Raw genomic sequence first — 15,515 nt, 5'->3', positions numbered from 1 at the left:
TATATTTACAAACTTTACGGAGAGCCGTTGATTGTCAGTTTAGGAAGTTGCGGACCTCATCGTTGATCGTAATATGGATTTGAGTCGAAATGAAAAGTGACCAACAACGCCACGGTAGAAGCTGAATGACTACCATAATCCGGTGGAGATGCGCATGGCCAATCACGTGCAATGAAACTTTTGCTGTTTTCTGTACATTTACACCTCAATTGCCGTGCACTATTCATATACGGAGTTCTCTCACCACCTGAGTATTTACACGGTGTGAATTCTCAGAGGTAGTGAGAGAACATAGATAGTGCTCCTTATAGGCGAACGCATGTTTCAACACTGACTGACTGAATAACACAACATCAATATAGATAAGAAATACAAACAGTCGACATGGGGGTAGGCATGGATGGTCCTATTATCTCAATCAAAGTATACCTGACATAGGAGGACAGGAATTCTATTCTGTCATTCGAGAAATTTTGTGACAGGAAAATTTTTCAATTTTTCCGTCACTCAGAAATTACCCTTGTTATTCCGTTTAGGTGAGAACGGACCCTTCAGCGATTTATGACCACATAATATACAATGCGAACCAAACAGTTATGCATATCTAGATTTTCAAGACGGATTTCATTCGACTTGACGGTAGTACGACTATAGACTACGTAACGCTTCTAAAACGTTGGTGTCATCAATCGATTCACATTGTTATCACGTTGATATTACTCAAAGTTGACTTTCGACAAACTCCCTAAAATTCAAGGCGTTGGAAATACTACTTTGCATAACGGATCAGGAGAGCTTTCTCACCTGAGCGGGAATCGTTGTAGGTTTATATGAAAACTCTTTCGTGTTCGGATCGAACACCTTCGCTCCGCCAGCCTCCAACCACAGTCGAAATAGAAGGTTTGATGCTCGCTCAGTGAGCAGATATTTTCCGTATTTCTGATGAAATAAAACACACCACCCGGGGTTCGAACCTGAGTCGTTATATGGTTACCTCAGCGTTATCCCGAGTAGGGAAAATCCGCCTGAAACCTCCAGCCCTCTGTTCTTCATCGTGCCAATCCATTATTGATGCCCAATCTGCTTCCGTTAAACTCGATAGAGGTTGTGCTCCGCGAGAAGCCGTACTACGAGATAATTCTTCTAGTTCGTTTAGAAGTGAGCTCCGTGTGCCTACGTGCAGCTATTCACACAAAGCAGTATCAGCTCCAATGTGGGGAGACAAACATCGACATGGAAAATCTGGAAAAATTTTCCGGATTTTTCCAATTCAAAAATATACACATGGTCAACCGTATATGTTAGTGACAAAATAAAATTCTGAGAAAATTTCAGGAAATTCTCATTGATTCCTGTACACTTCTACCCGGATTCGTATGTAACCTCTCACAAGCACTGCGGAAACCAAACATATATTCCTCCAACACTGTAATCATCATTTCAACCAGAATCTCTGACCCAGCCTTGGTACTTTTCTGTGTTGCATCAGGTTTCCAACTACCCGGATGTGGGACTCTTATCTTCCCTCCTGACCGATCAAATGGCCAGAAACCTAATATAACGCTGAACAACTTTGCTCATTCGATATAGTACCAACAAGTGTGAATGCATCAGCGATCATCTGAGATTTAATGCGTTTGTCTAATCGGCTTGAGCTGGAAAATGACGGACACACGTTAACCTCGAGGAGCCACGGTCGTAAATTTGCATCAAGCAAAATGTCGAAACCGTATATCTATCGACCGCAGTAGCACTAGCAACCGAAAGACCCCCGGTTCGACTCACCTCGAATATATTTTGGTGCACAGGAGCATCCAGCTCCGCACAGGAAGTGTAGTTAGTTGCCCGATGGAGGTTGGTGGCCATTTGAGGCTCCGCCGAGATAATCGTCTGCGAGAAACGAACACATCTATTTGGGACGGTGTAACATATCACAATCCAGGATGCGTTCCTTTCATCTCCATCAGAAGATTCTATTATAGAGAATATATTAAATTTGAGTTCACTACAGTAAACAAATTATTTTTTGCATAATCTCACTATTGCAACGAAACGCCTTCATATTCGAGAACCGAGTATCAGTGCCAAAAAAATGTGCACCACATGGTCAACCACATACGTTGGTGACATAGTGAAATTTTTAGGAAATTTCGAGAAATTTTCATTGATTTCTGTCCATCAACTCCTTCCTGAGCTCAGCTGAGGAAAGCCAACACTGCCGAGCACTCACCTTAATGATAACATCTTCAACATCTTTCATCATCTTGTCGTAGTCCAGCTACAATGAGGAAATACATAAAACTCCTATCAAGCACACGCGTTCACTAGTGGGAAATCGCGACATACCCCGCATTCCATCAAGTTTTGTTGCAATTCCCGTAACGACCATTTATGACTCATATTAGTGCTTGCGACAGACGGCGCACATTCGGACCGAGCTGAACCTGAACCAAAGCTCGTGACAAACACACAATCATCATTATTACCTCTGTCACTAAATTCTCCCAAACTGCCATCACCGAAAAAGTGCATATCCTCGTTTTTCACAAATATACAATTCTTCTTATTAACGCTATAGTTCGTGAGATGCATGTATCGGGATTTCGAACGCCCTTTGTGAACATACGGTAGAGTGGCTATTCGAACCAAGCCTTCCTCGAATAGGTAGATCTTCAGAGGGTCCACAGAGAGAGTCAGAACATACAGTCGTAGATCGCATTTGAACCCATTCAGCAACAAAGGGTTGCTGATGTACTTCTGAATGATACCACTTTTCTTCGCAATTTTCTTCAGCGTCGCTCCGCTCATTTTACTTTTGATCAGCTGTATACCGCGACCACAACTAGAACTCCGGGGCTTGAATATCCACATGGTCCTACCACACCTCGCCCTAATCCTGTCAGCATTCCACCTGTGAAACTCCTTAGGGAGATTGTATGTTCGTGGAATAATACTCTTTACACCAGATTCCAATCGCCGTTGCAAACGCTCGATGTTGACATATAACGAATCTTTCCACCCCATTTGAAACGATCCTGGAAAATGATTCGTTTTCTGAAGGGCGTGCATTTTCTTCAGAACTTCAGCCTTACTATTGCTATCCCATCGCAACGACCACTTCGGATTGCCCCAGTCCCCGTCCCTCACGCTCACACCACCGTTACGGTCAAGCGTATTAATAACACAGTTATAATGGTGAATTCCAGATGAATGAAAATAATAAAACCGCAATTTTGGAACCGCAACAAGCCGTCGTGAGTACCGCTCTTTCGAACCAGTTACCACACACTCGAAGAAAATCACCGCTGGTCTCGCCTCCCCGAAAACAGAGAGTAAAATTTTACGCCGTATAGTAGTATCCCCTAACAAACCGCTCTCACGCGCAGTCAAATTTCCCTCATCATTCGTCATCCCTTCACAGCAATTTTCCATCCAATTTGTCGTCGTCGAGTAGACTTCCCCTGACGAGTCCAGATTCCCTTCCGAGGGAGTAGTTGCTCCTGGCTCAATCGTTGACACCAGTGGTGATAGTCCGGTATCACCGCAGTTTTCAAGAACCATGAATAGGGAGAGAACTGAATCGCTTATCAGTAAGTCTTGTTGCTTTATCACAGTGTTGGAGTAGGAATATATGTAATCGCTTTCCTCAGCTGAGCCCAGGAGTTTCCTATACAGTGTTGGAGTAGGAATATATGTAATCGCTTTCCTCAGCTGAGCTCAGGAGTTTCCTATACAGTGTTGGAGTAGGAATATATGTAGTCGCTTTCCTCAGCTGAGCTCAGGAGTTTCCTATACAGTGTTGGAGTAGGAATATATGTAATCGCTTTCCTCAGCTGAGCTCAGGAGTGCCCTATACAGTGTTGGAGTAGGAATATATGTAATCGCTTTCCTCAGCTGAGCTCAGGAGTTTCCTATACAGTGTTGGAGTAGGAATATATGTTCGCTTTCCTCAGCTGAGCTCAGAAGTTTCCTATACAGTGTTGGAGTAGGAATATATGTTCGCTTTCCTCAGCTGAGCTCAGAAGTTTCCTATACAGTGTTGGAGTAGGAATATATGTTCGCTTTCCTCAGCTGAGCTCAGAAGTTTCCTATACAGTGTTGGAGTAAGAATATATGTTCGCTTTCCTCAGCTGAGCTCAGAAGTTTCCTATACAGTGTTGGAGTAGGAATATATGTTCGCTTTCCTCAGCTGAGCTCAGAAGTTTCCTATACAGTGTTGGAGTAGGAATATATGTTCGCTTTCCTCAGCTGAGCTCAAGAGTTACCTATACAGTGTCGGAGTAGGAATATATGTAATCGCTTTCCTCAGCTGAGCTCAGAAGTTTCCTATACAGTGTTGGAGTAGGAATATATGTTCGCTTTCCTCAGCTGAGCTCAGAAGTTTCCTATACAGTGTTGGAGTAGGAATATATGCTCGCTTTCCTCAGCTGAACTTGGGAGTTTCCTTACTATATTAGCAAAATTTACACACGAACCCAGTTAGAAGTGTACAGCAACCAATTTCTTCAGAATTTCCATATTGTCACCAACACATGTAGTTGCTGACCATATGCATGTTCTCCCACACTGCTTTATCCTATCATTTTCAACATCGTCGAAATATATTTTTCAGACTGGCGCTCTCGGGCTGAGTCCTTAACGGTAAATGACAATTTCCAAACCACATTTTCTAACGCTTGCAATACTCTCCTTCAGACTTTCCAAAAATATTACATATTCTACTACAATGCATTCTGTATGTGACTACTATGTTCATATGAAAAAAGCCATATAAAATAATATCATTTTTTATAACATCGGACTTTCATCCGTTTTACGTGAAGTGGCGTAATACTCGGTGAAAAACGCGGTATACGATAGTCGTGAAATATGTATTCCATATCACTAGGGTGAAACTCCATTATACTCAATAGGTACCCTTCTTGTCACCATAAGACCTCCATGAGAACCGGCTGAGCCCACCTCATCGCGTATTAACCAACGCAATCATCATGTTATAGACGTTCCGTTCAACTCTTCCAAGGAGACAATAATTATGAACTTTGTCCCTCAACTCTTCCACTTTTCGTCTCGGTCAGATTCTGTTGATCCTCAGACCATCATCTCGTATCCAGCGATGAAAAAAATCAGCAATATAAACGTCGAGTAGCTTGACTACTCGTGACTTAATACAGTAACGTCTTCACAGGACTAGACGCCCTAGACGTTAACGTGCTATAGTACTCATGCAATGGTAGCACACCATACCCTCATCGAGGGTGACAGAGAGGCCAATGCGAAACGACGGAAACAAGCCTCCCCCCTGCCACCCTAGACAAGATCTGGGTGCTGTGATAAATGCGATAAAAATACGTTAATCTTCATAATGATCTGGTGCGCATGCTCTCAGTTCCTCCGCAGTAGCAGCGTAAGGGAAGAAAGGCAACTAAACTAAAAGATACTCAAAATCCTGATATATTTTCAACTTACATTTCGGGTACAATTCGCACAACCGACTGGGAGCGGACGGACCGGACAGGACTCCACCTGAGGAGCGTAATTCTTTCGAGGTAAAAAGAACAAAAAAATATCTGCGTTTCTCGTTAACTAATGAGACTTCTCCAGAGTATAGATGTGACAATCAGCTATTATATATATTAAATTGAAACGGAACCATTACTGATATATGAGGGCGATCGAGAAAACCACCACCCAGAACCGTGCAGATTGATAATAGTAAACGCTCGAACACTACATGCCACAATGCGTCCCAAGTGGCTCACAGTCGACTTTCGAGACCCGACATTTAGCGCCCACCAAGACATTCTTCCCTGTCGAAAAAACGAACAAATATGATGCTCCGTATCGACGATGAACGACTTCAACTTGATCAAATTAAAGCGACCGACTACCTCCGGTTTCAGTCTGCCTATATACACCCCATACGACATCGAGAACGATGGTATGTCGTTGCCTCTAGCCACGCCATTACACGTTGGAGCGGCATAGCAACAATCTACTGTGTAGTAACCAGGACAGGTCTAAGGGCAACATCAGGGAGTTCATACTAACATGGATATATTACCATCGACATAGCCTGAGAGGACTCCCCATAAGCTCCCATCGGATGCTCCATTCGACCATACCCGTCAATGCCAACCACTTCATCAGTGTAGATGGTATAATCCTGGAAAGAACATTACCACCAAATAGGAGCTCCTATTCCTCACATCGAGAGTTGAGGCCACATCACAACTGCTAGCGATGCTCGCTGTACTCGATGACGACGACCCCCGCTTCTTCCGGGACGCTCTCGCCATCCTTCGCCGCGCTGAAATCAGATGGGGATTCGAATGCTCTTGCAGACTATGCGCGAACCTAACCCAAGAGCTACACTATCGGAGAGAATCTACCGTAATTCTCACCGGCACATCTGGCCAAGTTGGCAGCGGTCCTTTTTGTAATACCCGCATATAGGCTTCTGCGTTACTCCTCCTCCTCCTCGACGACCAACACCACCCTAACAACACTTCACAGTACGATCTACAGTGGGGACCAAACCGTTATGCAAAGTAGTATATTCGACTCAGCCCTCGAAAGTCAACTTTGAGTAATATCAACATGATAACAATGTGAATCCGTTGACACCAACGTTTAGGAAGCGTTACGTGGTCTATAGCCGTATGAAAGCATCTCGGGAAATCTACATATGCATAACTGCTTGGTTCGCACTGTACACCGACCATCGAACCTCACCTTGGAGCCCCCCGCCTCCGCATACTGAATATCGACATCCTCAGCACCGGAGAACATCAGATTTGATGAGATAGACATGGCTCAAGAGAAATGCTGAAGACTCCTATTCGTCCCATTAATCAACACAAACGATTTCCTACACAACCGTACACCATCACGGAAGACGGAACCGCGATGTGATAGGCAATGCCTTGCTCGAGGAGCTACCTGGACTTGTAGTAGGAACATCAGTAAGAATAGTACGACACACAGTGTGATGAAGAATTACAAACAATCCGACACAAAGAGCACACTCTATATAACGTCCAGAATAGGGAGGGAAGAATTATACGTCAAAACAACAATTACGAGAATCAGTAGTGAACGACGATCAGTAGGGAAGGAACAACCAGAGAAGGGGAGTCTTACCAGAGGTCGCCAAGTAGCATAAATAGTGTAGCAGCGAGAATGCTCTGCAAATAAGAGCGTTTCACATCTGCCTCGAGGTGGCAGGTCCACCACCAGGCACGAGGAATTGTACTAACTCGCTAAGGGAACGCTTATACACCCTAGGGGAACGAGGGCATGACAAACTCCCCCAAGAAAGTCATAATATTAATGATTCTCGACTACAGGGGCCACCGAAGGGCCCTCGGGGGACTTCTGTACCATAACTGGCGCGTAATACATAGGAGGCGCTGCCTGAGCGGCCGGTTGGTAGTAATAATACATCTGAAATCATACCGTAACTTTCCCATCGACGAACCCAACTACCCACCTGTGGTGGCGGCGGCACGGCCATAGGCCCATTGGGGCTGGCTACAGAAAAGGCTGGTCCTTCATAAGGTTGCTGAAGGGAAGCCACTGATAACTGTCGAGGACGCTCTGCGAGGGAACTCACCTGTACAGGGGGAGCCACATAAGCGTAACATGGATTGGGCACAACCGTCGGCTGGGCCACATAGGGACTCTGGAAGAGACCACTTACAAGCAGGAGGGGATTGGCAAGCTCACCTGGCCGACAGACTGCTGGCATTGGGGAAATCTCCTCATCAAAATCAACCTCGGGTTCTTGTGCTCTTTCAATGAGTGCGCAAATCGGCATGCATTTCCCATGCGGCATCTGTCGTTCTTGAAATACGCGCAGAGAGGCCTCGTGGTGCTAGGGATGGTAGTAGTAGGGGAGGAGCCCACAGAAACCTTCATCGGTGGAGCTTCGACCGAACACGGGGTTGATGGCGCCGTCGAGGAATCAGTAGGTGACGCCTAAAGACCCAGTAGAAGGCCCCGAATAGTAAGAGAATGCCTTACCTTAGTACTGGACACCACTGAAGAACAATCAGAGGCTATCGACCCACTTCTACTGCCCTTAGTCGAGACCGTTGGTACCCCTCGGTCGAGCTGGAGACGGAGCTGTTGGGAGCGGGCGCAGGCACGGCACATCAGGAAGGAATTATGGAAGAGGCTGAGAGGAAATGAGTCCATTTGTGTAAGGCAGATGCATGAGGAGTTCCGCCACCATAAAACGGCCAAATCGCCCGGTAGAGATTCTAGGTAGAATCATATATGCTGCGATTACAAGAGGCCACTCTACACCACAGAAATTCTTGAGGAAGGTTCCCCTACAAATTTCGAGGCGCAGCTGCCAAGAAGGATAAGCACCCTCACAAGTGACGGCGTGAGCCTGTTGCCCTTCGAGCAAGAAGACGTGGTTCAGCTTGGACCCTACATTGCTCGTGTGATAAGGACAGCTGCCAGAGTCAACAACATTCTCCAAGAACTCCTCACTTGCGTGTCTTGCCTTCTCTTACGTTTCCTCAACGGACTCTTGCTAGAAAGCAAAACGGTCGAGTGTGGTCTCCCGATGAATGCGAAATAGCAATGTAAGTTGAATGTCTTGGGAAACGTATCTGAGGTCCGTCCGTGGTAGTAGTCAGTGTTGGAGGAATATACGTCCGCTTTCCTCAGCTAGGTTCAGCAGTGTCTTCACATATTATAGAAGTTTACACGCGACTTGGGGTAGAAGTGTGCAGATACGAACAAGAATTTCCTCCCAGAAATGTCACATTGTCACCGACACATGTAGTAGAGCATCTGCATATTCCCCCCCGCACACTGGTATTAGCCGACGATTTCATGTGCCGACCCCCAGTCAGGATTTCACATGCGGGAATACAACGTTGATCTTGCGCCGTACTACTTTGCGAGTTATCATATACCACTCGTTCTGGAACCTATTCTAGAATGAATTATAACTCATCAAAGGCTAAAAGTATCACTGAGTAATTCCCATCCAGAGACTCAGCTCGATGTAGCTACTCTTGAGTGCCTAATCCTTTTCTAGGATTCTCGATTCAGGGAATAAGATCTGATATTGCTATCACTGAGACTCTCTGGAAAAGTCCACGTTCATGTTGTTCATTGCCATTTACTATAGCTGGTATTGTCTCCACCATGCATGCCCTCCCTGGTTATCAACCAACATCTGACTCCCTTAGGCTCGGCTGTTGGGGGCATGCCATCCCCCTATACCAGCGATATTGATAGAGCAGTGGCTTAGTCTCACAGTGTTGGAAAATAAGCACATGGTCAACTACATGCGTTAACGAGGGATGCCGAATGCGTTCGGTGTGACACCCCAGTTTATTGATGAGTGAGTCACTACTTGTTCGTCGCAATCACCGTTGGTTGTCATGATGAGGGATCTATCATCAGTGAGCTATTGTGCAAGATCGACAAGTCAGCGGCGTGGTGAAAACAAACGTGCAGGATGAACGCAACGGAAGATACCAGACATTGTCTGGCAGACAATGATCAAACAGGTAGAGACACACGATTCGCTGCAGGGGGTTGCCGTTAGAATACCTCATTCCAGGGCGATCTTCTTTTGAATAGGATCCAGAAGTCGCCGAAAATCATTGATACGTGAATGCTGTGATGCTAGTTTCTATCCATCCTGTGTTGCGTGATCAGTAATCAGGGGTCGTTCCGACAGTAGCGATAGGATATAATTAATTCGGCTCACCAGCGTGCATTATCACCACAAACACGGCCGGATGGTATCCTCGTACTGTATGATGGTGTAAGAAACTTGCGTGTTGGAAAGGCTAGTGCTGCAGTCAATGAACCATGTTTTCGCGCATTGGGCCTTCTAGAACGCCATCAGTCGGTTTTCACCTTCTCGCTTCCCAGATCGCATGGAACACGGCCCGTGTTATACGGGACTGCCATCCTCTGATCAGAAATTCTCGATTCTATTTTACGGAAAACTTTGGAACTGCCTGATGTTGGGAGCCGCTGATAACGACTTGACGCGATAGCTTGTACGTCATGCACGTCATGCACGTCACGTCGTAACGATCGTAGTATCGCCAGAGCTGCGGAGCTGGAAGAGCTCTACAGTTGTTATAAAGCGCATCGTATTTTTTTTATCTGAGATACGATGCTTGCTTTTGTATGATAAATAGGTTCTACCGGGATTTGAACCCAGATCGCCAGATTCAGAGTCTGGAGTGCTAACCGTTACACCATAGAACCGATTGAAAATTCATGGCTTCGTCCATTCTCCTCGAAGCGCTATGCCTTGTCTCAGTTAGTTTTTCTGTGATCTAATGCTTGATCGTGATTCACTGACAGTAGTATCATGCTGCTCAGCACAACTATCCATGTCACCCCGTCACGAGTGCAGATGTCACTTGTTTAGACTGTGCATGGACGTCAGCTTCACCTTGGTATACGCAAGACGATACGACATCGAAATCACATGAGATCATTTAAGTCTACAACTTGCTGATAAGGGCGAGTGTAGTTGCCAAGCGAAATCACAAATTCATCTATTGAGTAGTAGTCGTCTCCACTTAGAGTGAAATCAAGGACGTCCAAGTTCTCGATCATCCGACTTCTCTTCCGACTCATCGGTATAATAGCGAACTGCTGCTGCAGAGCCCAGCGCAAGAGCACCTTCACAACGAGCTGCGACGCTATCGGTTGTCAACGAGAAGCCTACCTGTGCTGGAGTTTTGTTGTATCGTTCACCAATTGCACGCAGAACACTCGAGTTGGTGAACTCTTTCGCTCGCTGTGGTCCCCCTAACGAGCCGTAGGCCGTAACAGCTATACCTGTGCAGGCAGTCGAATGTAGTGATGCACGAACTCCATTAAAACACTCACCGTTTGCGCGGCAATAGCTGACGAGGTCATTTTCGGGCAGCAAAGGGTGAACCTCAAACTGATTGGTCGCTGGTGGCCATAGTGAAGCGAAAGGTCTGAGCTCTTCCAAATGACGAGTTCCAAAGTTGCTGACGCCAATGCTTCTGACCTGTTAAAAAGAGACATTGATTTGCATCGTTGAGTATCCTATTTTCCCTACCAAGCCGGCATGTACCATTTGTTCCATAGCAGCCCAGGAACCAAGTCTACAATGCTTCCAGCTGCCATCGTTGGTTGTACCTGTTATGATGGTATCAAATAGGCCCTTGTCATAACAGAGAAACTTCAGTGCTCTCTTCGCTGGATGAGAAAGTGTGGAACGTCGCACCATAAATTTCAGAGGCCGAAGAGCCACCTTCCTACATGGCAACGTCGTCTCCAACAGTGAGGGCCAATGAATGAGTATCATATCAATATAGCCGAGATCAATCTCCTCGACAATCTCCAGGATAGCCTTGAATGTTGAGTCGTAGCCCATTCTTTGCGGAGGTATCTTCGATGTGATGAAGACTTCTTCCCGTGGTATTCCAGATTTCTTCACAGCTCTGCCGACAGCACCTTGATTTTCGTACCTGCTACTTGCGTGTATTGTGCCAGAAATCGCCGAATGTACGTACACTATCGCAGTGTCGATGTGCCTCCCGCCTAGTTCCAAGAACATTAGGACCATCTCTTCCACTTCAGTCTCGTTTTTGTTATGACCTAGACCCAACCCCAGCAAGGGCATGTCGTACCCGCTGGAGAGTGGAACGCGCGACACACGACGCTGTGACGTAGCAGTGATATAAAACAGAATGGTAGGTACGATGCAGTGGTATACGAACGGAAACATCATTATCGTGCAGCAAGTCACACTGTAGTGAATACAGACTTTCGGATAGCGTCCATACCCCTAAAATATGGCATCCAGCGGCCGCACAGTCCTCGCATCATGAAATCAGTCAATTTCTTCCCACCTTGCAGTGGCGTTGCACGAGAAGCGCGGTACTCGGCTGTACATCACTGATAGATATATATCTCCATATGGTTACTATGAGAATTATATCCCTCTGATCTTCATTATCATTATACATTTCTTTATGGTGTGTACTAATATGATGATACGAGACGTGCTTATTTGACAAAAATTGGTCGATTTCTCCTCACCTTGCTGGGATACTAACCTGCTTCCAGGCCCACTACCCGAGAAGCGTGGTCATTCTATCAGCGCTCTAGCGCTAGTGTCTGTGATAACCAGTTTTGAGATGTGGGCACAAATCCCGTGTCAGTACATCTCGATCATCTTGTTCGTGTGACCCCAGTATACTGTGTCAGCGTAACCCTCATAGGATAAGCGGTGATGAATCACCGTATGACCCGAGAAAGTATGACTCGTGACAATCAAGGCAGTCGAGAATTTCACCCACCCAAAGGTTTTACCGGGTTTCGAACCCGGATCACCAGATTCGAAGTTCAGAGTGCTAACCGCTACACGATAGAACCAGTTCACATCTGTTGAGCTGAAAATTTGTCCTCCGGGACTCTGACTCCAAGACCGTCTCAGTCTGAGACTCAGTTCGTGTGTGATCGAATATTCCACCCGCATCCGAAACCTCTCGCATTGCTTCACATCTCGCCGTCGGCGAGCCGCCACATCACACTTCCCAGTGTGATCCTGTCTCCCACGATGACCCTTCGATAGACATACATACGATCGTCCCACTCACACTACAACACGAAGCATCAGACGTGTACGCAATATCAACTGATGGTAGCAGCCACATGAACACAAGACGCAAGACGAGTCCTCATTGCGTTAACCTACATACTGACTGCTACTTGGGATCTCTCTCATCATAGTGCGACCTCAGCAGTGCCCATTGGAAAATCTCGCGTAGGACTATACGCTTCAGTAATGGTGTCAACAACTGTGAGCCTGACTTTCCGAACCCTATGTCAATTTAGTTTTTTCATCCCGTTTCACTGTGATCGTCTACAATTCTGTCAGAAAAACCTTCCAGGAAAGTTCGCTGCGCCTCCGCGGCCCTTAGGAGTGCAGATGAGTATAACTACTGTAACATCCAACACCAGCACTACGAGGAATAATCCCCATTATGGGCATCCCATATCAGTTCTCTGTGGCCGCTCCCTTACGGAAGGCCACCCCACACTATAACTCAAAGCATAAGGCACGTACGCAGTATCGATCGGTGATAGCAGCATCATGAACATAGGGAGCGAAACCAATAGTGATCTCGTTAGCCTACCTACGCTCTCTCGACTGGACAGGGCATCGACGACAAAAGGGCTTTTAATTTGATACGGAAGAGCAGTGATCAGTATGTTACAAACAGATGCACGTGTAGGACGTCAATCCTTACGCTGAGAGGTCGGCGACTCGACGACTATGTCCAATGAGCCTGACCAAAACACCATTCAGCGCTTGGACCCTCTCCTGTGGTACTCACTTGATCGTGTTCGGCGACCATCCGAGGTGCCAGTAGCCAGAGCCTCTCTGATACCAGCCTCCGCCATCGCCTCGACGGTGGGCAGTAGCTCCTGACACGACAGATACTCTCGAGAAAGCTGAAGACTACCCACCTGTTCGACCATCTCGATGGCTTTAATTCTGATGGACTGTACAATACCGGCCACTGCTTTCTTCACGACGGTATCCATTTCAGCTGCCGCACTACAACAACAACAACTAGATGCCACTACTTACAGCAGATGATACTAGTAAGCTATTCACTGATTGCGAGCACCAAAACAACCTTAGCAAGAAGAAGAGCGACCTTACTGATCAGCTTGGATATCAGCGACCGATCGAGTTCCTGTCAGACGCCTAGCAGCAGCTCCTCGACGAGTCGGCGCCGGGTTCAAGCTTCTAGATCTTCCTCCACCAACAACGCCTACCACTCCTGGAGGAACTCCCTCACATCAAGCACGGCTAACCGAGTCACCTTTAGCGTTCTGTGACATCGATCTTGTGACAGTCCCCGATGGCATTCTACTTCTCGCCTTCGGTGTCACGTCTTGGTTCACCACCAGTTGTGCCATTGATGCGCGACCAGCGGCGTTACCTTCCAGACGGCTGCGCTTCTTGGGAGATGGTCTGAACCGTGGTCGGCTCTTCCAGCAAACAAGATTAGAACCGCCAACCTGATGGGTTCTACGCAGTCTGTATCGGTGTAGTCGTCTCGTATGTCCGCATCCCTCAAACTCTCTTCCTCTTCCACTACAGGGCACATAGAACGATCGTCCTGAAAATCGTCCTTAGCCCGATTGGAATGGCCTTCGAGACGAGCCTCTTCCTTCAGAAGGAGAGGATCTCTCCCAAGATCACCCACAAAAAAAGGTTTACTCAAAAACCGAAAGACCACGCAATAGGTGAGCATACCCTTGGCAGAGGCGGCCGCGTGTCGATGAGCAGAGAATCATGCGGGCTTAGAAATCCACTGGGATTGGGGTCCTCGCTCCTGAACGGCACACGAGCATAACACGATAGCGGCGAGGGTGAGATCACCCTTCATAAGTGACCGACATGGCATCCACATCATCGTCATCATTAACGTCGATCATCTCTCGGTCTCGAGCCACAGCTGCCACCGCCTCCTCCCTTATGCCCTCACACTCCTCAGCCGAGATCGTCTTGTAGTCTATCTGACAGGCAGCTAGTGTTGCTCAGTACTCAAACAGGAAATAACCTGTATCGCCGAGAACGTGTTGTAAGTCGCCTGGAAACGCTTAGTAGCGGGACTCACCGTTACCAACATCAACACCATGGGAGGCGCCTGCCAGTGAGATGCTTCACCCAATAGCAAGAACACTTACCGGCAAAGGAATGCTGGGTTCCATCGAGTTTTGAAAGAGCCTCGTTAGCTTTGAATTACGGTAGGGCACATTCTGAAGCGTAAAATGCACATCGGGTAATCAGCACATCTCATCATCTACTCTATTTTTCTTGAGGGCCCACAGCATTCGGGCGAGCGCAAAGTGACTTGTATTGATCGCTGTAGACTCTCTCAGAGCTCCGCCGACATTTCCTGTCTAGAGGAAGCAGACTCCCTGAAGGGAGCGACTCATTCGAGCGACCCACCACACGATTGTCCTCAAGGCCAGCGAGGTCCACCAGCATGATTCGACCCATCGGCACGACTTTCTTCTGCTCATGGAAAGACAGACCCGACCTGAAAAGAATCCCTACGATGATGCGAGCAACGGAGTTCACGAGTAAGTTTTATTCTGACCTCCGTCCTCTTCCGGAAGATGCTACTGGAGCACCTGCAGGTGCGTTGCGTTGCCTTTTTTGGACCTGTCATAACAGTTCTTTCCGGCGACCAGAAAAATCGCAATTCACCTGTATCTGGAGTGTGCAGTGACTCCGTGAACTCTGCTGGTTGATAGCGGTGCTACCGACGGCTCTCAGACTGATAGCCCCCTCATACGCCTGGAGAAGCTCGCCGGAGCTTGTCACTTCTCGCTCGACAAGACCCATGATGGTCACCTGTTCCATCAACGAGGATACGCAGCAAATCTCTCGAGTTAAGGAGTGATCACCTGCCCGAGACTATCCTCAAGCATCTTCAAATCTCGGAAACCCCCGTCTCTAT

The 15,515-nt window shown here is 47.0% G+C and overlaps 7 protein-coding genes and 2 non-coding genes across 9 annotated transcripts in view; all 9 read right to left on the bottom strand.

Annotated features, from left to right (window-relative positions):
- Positions 1–2,808, bottom strand: part of Pmar_PMAR024357 (hypothetical protein) — a gene marked incomplete at both ends in the record, with an annotated part of 3,676 nt that extends 868 nt beyond the window's left edge. The window contains 8 exons of the mRNA XM_002769272.1: positions 805–939; positions 995–1,080; positions 1,472–1,552; positions 1,594–1,735; positions 1,786–1,890; positions 2,231–2,278; positions 2,347–2,444; positions 2,487–2,808. Of these exons, the coding sequence (XP_002769318.1) occupies positions 805–939; positions 995–1,080; positions 1,472–1,552; positions 1,594–1,735; positions 1,786–1,890; positions 2,231–2,278; positions 2,347–2,444; positions 2,487–2,808 (1,017 nt within the window). The remainder of the gene's footprint in view (positions 1–804; positions 940–994; positions 1,081–1,471; positions 1,553–1,593; positions 1,736–1,785; positions 1,891–2,230; positions 2,279–2,346; positions 2,445–2,486) is intronic.
- A 3,592-nt stretch (positions 2,809–6,400) lies between these two features.
- Pmar_PMAR024356 (hypothetical protein) lies at positions 6,401–6,813 on the bottom strand (the record flags this gene model as incomplete). The annotated part of the gene is made up of 2 exons (XM_002769271.1): positions 6,401–6,499; positions 6,736–6,813. The coding sequence occupies 2 exons, from the start codon at positions 6,811–6,813 to the stop codon at positions 6,401–6,403; spliced, it is 177 nt and encodes a 58-aa protein (XP_002769317.1).
- Positions 6,814–6,867: 54 nt separating this feature from the next.
- Positions 6,868–8,181, bottom strand: Pmar_PMAR024355 (Tristetraproline, putative). Its single transcript, XM_002769270.1, has 5 exons — positions 8,026–8,181; positions 7,729–7,980; positions 7,616–7,684; positions 7,493–7,564; positions 6,868–7,446 (listed from the first exon to the last, which is right to left on the bottom strand). The coding sequence occupies exons 1-5, from the start codon at positions 8,155–8,157 to the stop codon at positions 7,330–7,332; spliced, it is 642 nt and encodes a 213-aa protein (XP_002769316.1). The 5' UTR covers positions 8,158–8,181; the 3' UTR covers positions 6,868–7,329.
- Positions 8,182–10,179: 1,998 nt separating this feature from the next.
- Positions 10,180–10,251, bottom strand: Pmar_PMAR024354. The gene has a single exon. It is a non-coding gene; the product is annotated as a tRNA-Gln (tRNA).
- A 222-nt stretch (positions 10,252–10,473) lies between these two features.
- On the bottom strand, positions 10,474–11,650 carry Pmar_PMAR024353 (aldo-keto reductase, putative; the record flags this gene model as incomplete). The annotated part of the gene is made up of 5 exons (XM_002769269.1): positions 10,474–10,686; positions 10,721–10,833; positions 10,885–11,032; positions 11,279–11,495; positions 11,541–11,650. The coding sequence occupies 5 exons, from the start codon at positions 11,648–11,650 to the stop codon at positions 10,474–10,476; spliced, it is 801 nt and encodes a 266-aa protein (XP_002769315.1).
- A 683-nt stretch (positions 11,651–12,333) lies between these two features.
- Positions 12,334–12,405, bottom strand: Pmar_PMAR024352. The gene has a single exon. It is a non-coding gene; the product is annotated as a tRNA-Arg (tRNA).
- Positions 12,406–13,097: 692 nt separating this feature from the next.
- On the bottom strand, positions 13,098–14,129 carry Pmar_PMAR024351 (hypothetical protein). The gene is made up of 6 exons (XM_002769268.1): positions 14,065–14,129; positions 13,866–14,017; positions 13,703–13,823; positions 13,504–13,594; positions 13,371–13,461; positions 13,098–13,322 (listed from the first exon to the last, which is right to left on the bottom strand). Exons 2-6 carry the CDS (start codon positions 13,960–13,962, stop codon positions 13,273–13,275), a joined length of 450 nt encoding a protein of 149 aa, XP_002769314.1. The 5' UTR covers positions 13,963–14,017; positions 14,065–14,129; the 3' UTR covers positions 13,098–13,272.
- A 295-nt stretch (positions 14,130–14,424) lies between these two features.
- Positions 14,425–15,486, bottom strand: Pmar_PMAR024350 (kinesin heavy chain, putative; the record flags this gene model as incomplete). Its single annotated transcript, XM_002769267.1, has 8 exons — positions 14,425–14,565; positions 14,610–14,696; positions 14,737–14,808; positions 14,857–14,952; positions 15,002–15,092; positions 15,153–15,217; positions 15,263–15,409; positions 15,463–15,486. 8 exons carry the CDS (start codon positions 15,484–15,486, stop codon positions 14,425–14,427), a joined length of 723 nt encoding a protein of 240 aa, XP_002769313.1.
- Positions 15,487–15,488: 2 nt separating this feature from the next.
- Positions 15,489–15,515, bottom strand: part of Pmar_PMAR024349 (hypothetical protein) — a gene marked incomplete at both ends in the record, with an annotated part of 373 nt that continues 346 nt past the window's right edge. Inside the window, one exon of the mRNA XM_002769266.1 lies at positions 15,489–15,515. Within this exon, the coding sequence (XP_002769312.1) occupies positions 15,489–15,515 (27 nt within the window).

This window comes from Perkinsus marinus (genome assembly GCF_000006405.1).
Source record: "Perkinsus marinus ATCC 50983 genomic scaffold scf_1104296966216, whole genome shotgun sequence".
NCBI lineage: Eukaryota > Perkinsozoa > Perkinsida > Perkinsidae > Perkinsus > Perkinsus marinus.
The sequence above is the reverse complement of the archived record's forward strand: the minus strand, read 5'-3'. Positions and strand labels throughout refer to the sequence as shown.

Bases quoted from the DNA above. Each gene is read 5' to 3' on its own strand.
- Pmar_PMAR024355 (XM_002769270.1), bottom strand. From the start codon at position 8,157: ATGTGCCGTGCCTGCGCCCGCTCCCAACAGCTCCGTCTCCAGCTCGAC. The intron at 7,685-7,728 runs GTGAGCTTGCCA...GGTCTCTTCCAG, and splicing joins GCCAGCAGTCTGTCGGCCAG to AGTCCCTATGTGGCCCAGCC. The intron at 7,447-7,492 runs GTGGGTAGTTGG...GTATGATTTCAG, and splicing joins CCGTGCCGCCGCCACCACAG to ATGTATTATTACTACCAACC.
- Pmar_PMAR024351 (XM_002769268.1), bottom strand. From the start codon at position 13,962: ATGGCACAACTGGTGGTGAACCAAGACGTGACACCGAAGGCGAGAAGT. The intron at 13,595-13,702 runs GTAAGGTCGCTC...TTGTTGTTGTAG, and splicing joins GCTGATATCCAAGCTGATCA to TGCGGCAGCTGAAATGGATA. The intron at 13,323-13,370 runs GTGAGTACCACA...TGTTTTGGTCAG, and splicing joins TGGTCGCCGAACACGATCAA to GCTCATTGGACATAGTCGTC.